Source organism: Aquarana catesbeiana, linkage group LG09 (assembly GCF_042186555.1).
Source record: "Aquarana catesbeiana isolate 2022-GZ linkage group LG09, ASM4218655v1, whole genome shotgun sequence".
NCBI lineage: Eukaryota > Metazoa > Chordata > Amphibia > Anura > Ranidae > Aquarana > Aquarana catesbeiana.
The window spans coordinates 243,176,435-243,186,028 of NC_133332.1; the positions used below are offsets into that span (position 1 = coordinate 243,176,435).

General features: G+C 43.1%; 1 protein-coding gene across 1 annotated transcript; it reads right to left on the minus strand.

Moving 5' to 3' along the window:
- Positions 1–1,466: 1,466 nt before the first annotated feature.
- Positions 1,467–3,554, minus strand: LOC141108449 (C-signal-like). The gene is made up of 2 exons (XM_073600062.1): positions 3,451–3,554; positions 1,467–2,724 (listed from the first exon to the last, which is right to left on the minus strand). Exon 2 carries the CDS (start codon positions 2,644–2,646, stop codon positions 1,882–1,884), a length of 765 nt encoding a protein of 254 aa, XP_073456163.1. The 5' UTR covers positions 2,647–2,724; positions 3,451–3,554; the 3' UTR covers positions 1,467–1,881.
- Between the last annotated feature and the right edge of the window lie 6,040 nt (positions 3,555–9,594).

A 9,594-nucleotide genomic window follows, 5' to 3' on the forward strand; every position in this document is an offset into this window, starting at 1 on the left:
AAGTTTGATCCCTGTAATCTGGGATCCATCCTTTCTGGTAAGAGGCTTTAATTTTCCCTTTGCTGTAAGAGAATACACTGCTTAACAGCATGGATATCCATGCTTTACACTGAGAACACATATGGACATTTATTTGATTATATAATGTGGTCTTTATTAACCACTTCTATACCGGGCCTATTCTGGCACTTCTTTCCTACATGTAAAATCATCAATTTTTTGCTAGAAAATTACTTAGAACCCCCAAACATAAATGTTTTTTTTAGCAGACACCTAGGGAATAAAATGGCAGTCATTGCAACTTTTTATGTCAAGCGGTATTTGCGCAACAATTGCGCAACAATTTTTCAAACGCTTTTTTTGGGAAAAAAAAACAGTTTTATGAATTAAAAAATAACAAAACAGTAAAGTTAGCCCAATTTTTTTGTATAATATGCAAGATGATGTTACGCCGAGTAAATAGATACCCAACATGTCACGCTTTAAAATTGCGCCCACTTGTAGAATGGCGCCAAACTTTGGTACTTAAAAATCTCCATAAGCGACGCTTTAAATCTTTTTTAAAGGTTAGCAGTTTAGAGTTAAAAAGGAGGTCTAGTGCTAGAATTATTGCGCTCGCTCTAATGCATGCGGCAATACCTCACATGTTTGGTACGGTACATTGTTTAGGATTGTGCACTTTTTGAGTATATATGTGTTGAATTTAATATTTAGATTTAGAGTTGCAGCACCTATACCTTTTATTCATCATTATAATAATTTTCATATCCATTAATTTCACATTAGCGTTAGGGTAAGCGCAAGTTATAAAATTTTATATTTCCACCACATATGTTTAGTTTTTTTTAAGGGGGCAGCGCTATACTTTTTGGTTATTTGGATCTATCAGCAACAAGCACCTATCACAAGCCATCATCCACCACCAACCAACACACATCACCTAACAGAATCCATCACAAACCAGTAATTAGTAGCTACCACCAACCAGCATCCATTACAAAGCAGCACTTGCTACTAACCAGCATCCATTACAAAACAGTGCTTACCACCAACCAGCATCCAACAAAAAACACCACCAACTACCAACCAGCATCCACCACCATCTAGCACCTACCCCCATCTAGCACCTACCACCAGCCAACACCCATTACCAACCAGCGTCTAGCACCAACTAGCCCCCAACACCAACCAACCAGCATTCACCAGCGACCAGCCTAATTTTCTCTAAAAAGTCAGCCCACCCAAACCTCACTTGGGTCTGATATTCCCTTACTTTAGAAAGTTCCTGTGTAGATCACCAAAAAAGTGACAGAACACATAAGTTGTGCTCATAGGTTTACATACCCCGGCAGAATTTATGATTTCTTGGCTATTTTTCAGAGAATATGAATGATAACACAAACTTTTCTTTCACTCATGGTTAATAAATGGCTCATATGGATCAAAATAGTGACAGAACACATATATATATCTTATAGTCTTTTGTGGCTTATTTTTTTTTCAATTAACGGTTTTTATTGGTTGTTTCAGTAAAGTTAACAATACACAGATGTAAAGGAGTCAATAAAGGCAAATGCAAGAACAAAGCAATGCGCAGTCTATACGCAGTAGAGTTAAGCAATATGAAATATAATCCAACTCCTTTAGCAACAATGCCAATAGAGCACAACATAATAAACAGTATCTTTTAGAACTGATATCACATATAACCATGTGGCTTATTTTTTTAATGATTATGGACCAGCTGCAATTTTCAACTTCAAAAAAATTATGTAATAATTTCACAAAAACCCCTCTAAAATTGCTGAGGTCTACATTCAGAATTACATGAATCTGTAGTACAGATCGTACAATTTCTTTTGACACTAACAGGCTTCTAGCTCACCACGGTAAAGTCAGTCCTGTATAGTCCAGGAACATTCCATTGTGTTTTTCTGTCAGGGTGTCAAACACTTCCATCATCCCCCCCACACTCTCATGCAGCTTCAACATAGCCTTTGGACCACCCATGTCAGTTTGGACCCAGCCAGGTTCGAAAGCCACAGCAATAATCCCATCAGATTTGTAGGCCTCAGCCTGACATCTTGTTAACATATTCAGCGCTGTCTTGCTGCAGCGGTATTCTATAAGAGCATCTGGAAACAAATGTGTGGTGCTTTCTAAAGACCCTAAACTACTGGATGTGTGGATCACGGCAGCCTTGCTGCAGCTCATAACTTCAGTAGGATTTTCTTGTGCGGCTTTCTTCAGCAAGGGAGCAAATGTCTGAGTAACCAGCATTGGTCCTACCGTATTAGTTTCATAAACTCTCATCATGTCCTCTGCTGTAGTTTCATCAGCTGAGTGGTAGATATTAATACCAGCATTATTGATCAGTAAGTTCAGTCCACGTCCTTTCAGGGTCTTCTTTACCACACTGTAGGCATCTTCAATGCTGGCTTTGTCTGTTACATCCATCTTGACAATCACAAGGTTTGAGTGTTTGGAGGTCAATGACTTGAGTTCCTGAGCTGTTTCTGGATTCCGACATGCTGCAAAGACATGTTCTGGTGGATTCCGTTTGTTGAGAAAAGTCTTCACTAACTCCAGGCCAATTCCACGGCTAGAACCGGTGACCAGAACACTGCAGATGATGAGGTTTGCCATTTTGTTTTCACAGCAGTCCTGTGTCTTTGCAATAAAGACTGTTAAGGAACTTTAGTCTTTGCAAAGTAATCTTTACTCCTGGTAAAATATTAACAAATGTTCAGAGTGAAAACACACCTAAAGGAACTCTAAAGGTAGACTAAAGCCTGGCACACACTACAGTTTTTTTTTTTTTTTTCATGCTCAGGTCAGGTCATGCGAGGTGAGCGCAACAATCTCCCTCACTGAGCTGTAGTGTTCTGACAGGGGGACGATCTCTTTTCCGGATGGCTTCTGTCGGACAGACCGACAGACACACACAGTCAGAATGTGGGCCATTTTTTTTGCTCCGGCAAATGTCTCCCGACATTCTGCCTGTGTGTATGGGGCTTTACTCTGATTAATGAGGTTTTGTCATTTATTTTTCTTGGCATTCTTATGTCTTTTCAATAAATGTTTGTTTGAGAACTTTACTCTTTGTCAAATAAAGCCAAGAAGCACAAATGGCATCTGTAAACATTAAGAAAGACTATAAGGTTTAATTCACTAGGCTATATTATTTTTTTTTAGTAGTGAGAGCCAATGACCACATTTTATCAAACTGGAAGAAGATAGAAAGAGGTAATGTGATTTGAGAGGGGAGAGGATTTCTGTTGGGGGGGTGTGCTAGAGGTGGGATGAGATCTTTTGCTGTTAGGGGGGATTTGGGCTAGAATTGCATGGGGGGGGGGCCAAGAAAATTTTTGCCCAGGGTCCAATCAATATTAAAGGCGGCCCTGGGGGGCACGCTAGATTACACTCCCTCCTCCCTGGTCCCCCGTGTACCTTCTGTCTGCCGCCTTTCCATCTGTCAGCTGCCACTGCAGTGCTGCCCTGGAGCCATCTGAGTTCTCGGGAGTGGTTTAGCTGAGCGCAGGCGGCCACGCCCCCCAGCCCCACTTCTTGAACACACAGAGCTGACCAATATAATCCCCTAGAAGTGTTCTATGGTTTGTCCTAACCCTGGAACTCTCACTTTTGGCCTGTCACAGGAAGTAGATGCTCATTTAAACTGGTGTCATCCTCTGAAGAGCAATTTGCAGTAGATCGCTGTAAACTTTAAGACAGACTATAAGGTTTAATTCACTAGGCTATATTATTTTTATTTAGTAGTGAGAGCCAATGACCATATTTTATCAAACTGGAAGAAGATAGAAAGAGTTAATGTGATTTGAGAGGGGAGAGGATATCTTTTGGGGGGGGTGTGCTAGAGGTGGGAAGAGATCTTTTGCTGTTAGGGGGGATTTGGGCTAGAAGGGGGGGTGGGGGAGAGAACTTTTGCTAGGAGAAGGAATTGGGGGGGGATAATAATGGGGGGTTTGTGCTGTGGGGAAATTAGAAGGAAGAGGCAGAGGATTTGTGCTGTGATGAGGGGGGATTTATGCTGGGAGGGAAGCTTTAGGTGGGTGGAGTTGAATCTTTATATAGCGCTGTCATTTACCCCGTAGGGTCCCGACACGCTTACAAACACATACACATACTAGGGCCAATTTTTTTTTTTTTTTTTTTTTAGACAGGATCTGATTAACCTAACAGCATGTCTTTGAGGTGTGGGAGGAAACCAGAGTACCTGGAGGAAACCCACGCAGGCACAGGGAGAACATTCAAACTCCAGGTAGCTGGTGTCATGGTCGGGATTTGAACCAGCGACCCTATTGCTGCTAGGTGAAAGTGCTAACCACTACACCACTGTACTAAGTTGCATTTGTGCTGCCGGGTGGGGAAGACGATTTGTGCTGGGAGGGGTAATTTGGGGGTGGGGGGGTTGTACTGGGAAAGAAAATTTGTAAGAGAAGGCTTTGTGCTAAAAGAAGGAAGAGGATTTGTGTTAGAAGGGGGTAAAGAATTTGTATTGGGAGGAGGTTTTTGAGGGATGATTTGACCTGAAAGAGAGAAATGGGGGGGGGGTTTGTGCTGAGATGGGGGTATCTGTGCTGGGAGGAGGGATTTGGGGGTAGGGGAAGATTTGTGCTTGGGGGAGGGGATTCATGCTGGGAGGGGGGGTTTGGGGGGGAGGCTGTGATGAGAGGGGGTGCTTGAAGGATTTGTTTTGCGGGGGATGGGGTAAGAACGATTTGCTAGAAGAGAGGATAGGGGTAGTGCTAGAAGGGGGAGGGAATTTGTACCAATAGGAGGTCTTTTAAGGGAGTGCAGGGAGAGGATATGTGCTAGGACGGGGATTGTGAGGAAGAGGATTTGTTCTGGGAGGGGGGATTGGGGGGGAAAGAGGATTTGTATGTAGCACCCTGGAGTTTAGTCAGGGAGCTCCTCACCAAATTGCTTGTCAGGAGTAGCTACTGTAGATAGTTGTTAGAGATCCATTGATTTCTCCCTAAGTTTGGCCTTATTGCACTTTTCTCTTCTGCCACTAGATGGCCAGGCACTTGGTGGCATTAGATGTGAGAAGGACATTTCAAGGTCAAGTTATGGGTATATGGGATATCTCAGCCAATGAGCAGGGGTTTTCCTGAATCCCTTAGCCTGCTGGGAGAACCTATATATTCAGGTGAAGTCAGGTGATCTATTTTCTGTGCCACCCGGACTGCCGTCTGAGTGGATGTGTGTCGTACGCGCCGGGCTGCTAGGCCAGAGATTGGGCCTATCCCGGGGGCATCTGGCTGCCAGGCTGTCTGAGGGCCTATCCATAAGTAAGAGGGCAGCGCAGGGTTGGGACTGCAGCTTGCAGTCCAACTAAAAGTGACGGTTCTGGCGGCCGGAGAACCTGACGTGGTCGGAGGTAGAAGGGAAGCTGTCGCCATTAAGGGACAAACCACCTTTACCAGGGACCTCAGTGAGTAACTGAAGCACGTACCGGAGCAACATTCGACAGGCACGGTGGAGAATCGGGAAACTTCAAGCGGTGATCAAGTCAGGGACTCAACCAGCGGAGGTGATGCTTGCAGAGCACCTTGTGTGTCAAGCCAGAGACTGAGCCGGTTGCAGGGGTGAAGCTTGAGGAGTATCTGGAGTGCCAAGCTAGGGACCCAGCAGGGAAGCGTGGGTGACGCTTGAGGGAGATAAAACAACAATAACCCAGCGCCAATGGTGGACTACCTGGAGAGCTCTAAACAGGACATGTGGTATATGACTTGTATATATCTACAATGCCATGTACTCAGACATTTTGTATAAATCAACCATAACCAATACAAAAAAGTGGAGGGAAGAAAAAAAAAGAAAAGGACCACCCGTGCAGCTGGACCAACCGTAGCTGGTAGATACAGATCATAACAGGAAACAACAAATAAAGCCCAGCGCTCAGGATATGTTAAAAGCAAACTTCAACAGTCATAAATCAATAAATGAAATAGTTTAATATACCAATAATAAGTGTGAACTGACAGTAATAACTACTGAATGATAAAACCAAAATGTAAAAAACTGTTGCAGAAAGCACCACAGTAACACAAAATTAAAAAACCACAATGACAAAATCTTAAGATGTTAAATAGTATAGCACTAAGTTACAACATGTAAAAGGCACTTGCAGTAGCGGACAGTCAGCCCTCGAACAACAGGAGACCAGCACAGGAGATCCGTCCAGAAAAAATCCCCAACAAAAAGTCCCCAACAAAAAGCAAAAAGCCATTTGCTTTTTGTTGGGGACTTATTGTTGGGGATTTTTTCTGGACATATCTCCTGTGCTGTTCTCCTGTTGTTCGAGGGCTGACTGTCCGCTACTGCAAGTGCCTTTTACATGTTGTAACTTAGTGCTATACTATTTAACATCTTAAGATTTTGTCATTGTGGTTTTTTAATTTTGTGTTACTGTGGTGCTTTCTGCAACAGTTTTTTACATTTTGGTTTTATCATTCAGTAGTTATTACTGTCAGTTCACACTTATTATTGGTATATTAAACTATTTCATTTATTGATTTATGACTGTTGCAGTTTGCTTTTAACATATCCTGAGCGCTGGGCTTGAGGGAGATACCACCGCAAAAGCCTTGAGGAGCTCACGGGTTTCAGAGTCAGTGAATCAGAGAGTCCAATGAGAGACTAGGAGCGCAAGGGGCTGAAGAGCTACAAGTGGACATTGTAGTGAAGTTGAGAGATCTGTTGAACTTAGTGTTAGGAACTGTTATATGCTGTTGCCATAGGAGACAGCAAACCTGCACGTGCAGAAGTGGCACCTTGCTGGGGCCTTTCCCTGTACGGCTGTCTTCCTATTGAAGTCTCGGAGTCTGCCTATTGAAATTGCAACCACTTAAGGGTGTCCTGGCCCTAACCCTCTTTTCCTTGCAAAATATAAAAAGGACTGTTAAAAGAAATAAAACCTCTTTTGCATCCAAGAAGTGTCTGGCGCCCAATGACTTTCACCATCTTTTGCACCCACTATGCCTCACAACCCACTACATATTGAAGGATGTCAGCGGTCTGTGGCCTCAAAGGTTCTCATTGGACTGGAAGAGGTTAGAGATTCTGCTACATTTGGCGCCCAGCGTGGGGGGTTTTGTCTATGCAGCAGTCGCCCATAGCAACCGGCTTCAGCTCCATTGGGACTTCGACTGGCCCTGTGGGAAGGTGGCAAGTAACATTTACCCTTCTTATAGACTGTGTTGTTGTGTGTGCCATCAGTGTGGGGAAGAACCAACAAGTCTCAATGCTCATGGGAAAGAATCAGCCTGGACTTTTGACACTTCCTGCCAGTGCTGTAAGGGTTAAAACAGGCCTCAAAATGGACTCCATTACAGTTTTGGCACGCCGCAGCAAGGAGGCAGACGCCATAGTTCACAAGAAACATTTGCACAAATCTTTACAAAACAAGGGGGGGAAAGGGGGGATTTTAACGGTGTCAAGTATAGGAATGCACAATTAGCTTATTATGAATAAAAAATAATTTTTATTAACATAACATAGTTAAAAGAGAACATACTGTTACAAAGCAATAGATAATTATAAACAAATGGTGGTCAAAGTCGTTACAGGTGAGTATTAAGTCGCAGCAGAAAATATTGCACACTAGCCCGACATGTTTCGCTATTTTAGCTTCCCCAGGGGATGTGCTTACAAATTTTAATTTTGCTGAGACCACTGGATAAATAAAGAAAAATAAAATTGTAACAATAGTTTAAGACAGTAGAGTAAAGTAATACATACAAGGTGTTGGTTTAAATATGAACCTAGTTGCCTAGAAAAATCGACACTTACCCTATACATGTTTTACACCCATGAATCACCTGGCCGAACCCCTAGCTGAGCCCCACGAGACCGGGTCCAGGGGAGTCAGTTTGGCATAGCCATAGAGGGCTGATAGGAGGACACTGGAGAACAACAAGATCACCGTTGAATTATATTGTTAAATAAATGGCTTAATATAAAAGCGAGAAGTATTAGTATGGGGGGGGGGGGGGGAACATAGGTCTCCTAAGTTAAGTTAAATACTCACATTGAATTCACTGGTAGTTTTAATGATCTAATTGTCTGTAGAGAGGATATGTTCGAATCATTTCGATCAGAAGCTGTATAAAGTTGAATGCAGGGGCAGGCTAAAAAATGGTGAAAGGGGTATTATTCTTGGTGACTTATAAAGTATGTTGAGTGGTAGAAAAGGATGAAGTGCTACGTGCTTACTGTGAAGAGTAATGAGAGTGATAATGAATAATGATTGGAAACCAAACCAGCAGTGATGATAAGACACAGATGGTAAGCAGAAAAGGTGACTGATGGAGAACCAGCTCTCCACCCCTGAAAATCTTGAAGCCACGGGAGTTACTTGCTTATATAGGCACAAAGAGAGAAAGTAGCATAACCCCAAGAATTAAGGTATTGAATAAATGAATAACCTCCTCCAGATAAGGGAATAGTGGTGGCCAATAAAACAGAGATGTGGAAATAGAATAAAGATAGTTAATTCAGTTGCATAGCATCTTACCTCACAGACTTGGCCACAGTACATGTGTCTCCCTCCGGCTCAGGCTGAACTGACAGCCTGATGGGCCGGTTTAAATCAGCCCTCCGACGAGCCGGCGTGTGACGTCGCCGGCTCGAGGTGGACGTATTAGACGCCTGTGCACATGCGCACTGGCTGCCACCAAGCCTCTGACTACACTAACCAGGAGACCTTGCGGCAGAGGGGAGGGTCCAGGCACAACCAACAATGGTGGGAGTGCCCAGAATCCCTCCAATCCAATCGCCGCAGCACCCGGTCGGCGCAGTGATGGTACTGAGGGGAGTAAAATCCCGGATGGCCGAGGCCATCATAGGATTTTAAAATAGCTGCTCGGCAATGCTAGGCGTGGAGAGGGCCTGCTATATGATGGAAAAGGCAGGCCCTGGGCGTCCGTATGGCTAGCCAATACGGGCGCCCCGGGGCAGTATGTGAGGGGACAGAGATAAGGGGACCAAGTGCATTCAACGGGGAAATTGAAAGATGGAAATTGGGCAGGTATAGGGATAATGGAGCAAGACCACACATTGCTCAAGCATGATGCATGAATAAAAGAGAGTATCATGTTGGCAACTACGTTCATTTACAAAGTTTAAAGCACTAGCAATTGCTCAGATATTTTACCAGAGACAAAAATATTTATTTTTCAAAACATAAAAATAATTAATAACATTTAGTTATCTGTTAGAAAAGACATTAGTGCATACCATACAGCAAAATATGATAAATGTAACTATAAGGAATAAAAACCAAAGTATAATTTGTAGGATAAACACAAAATAGAACTATAATTTTGCAAATTGTACCATGGGAAAGGGAAGGAGATGAGAAAATGGACTGAGAAAAGAGGGAGGAACAGGATAGAGGTGTTCTTCCGTTTCTCCTTGGAAAGGAGAAAGGGGATAGGCCGAATAAAAGAAAAATGATATAAAATACATGGGGAACAAAATCAGTGGGGAGGAAAAAAAGGGTGGGGAGGAGATCTCTGTAGGCATTAGGGGACTATAAAAAGGATTTAAAACTTAAATTTTCATTAAAGC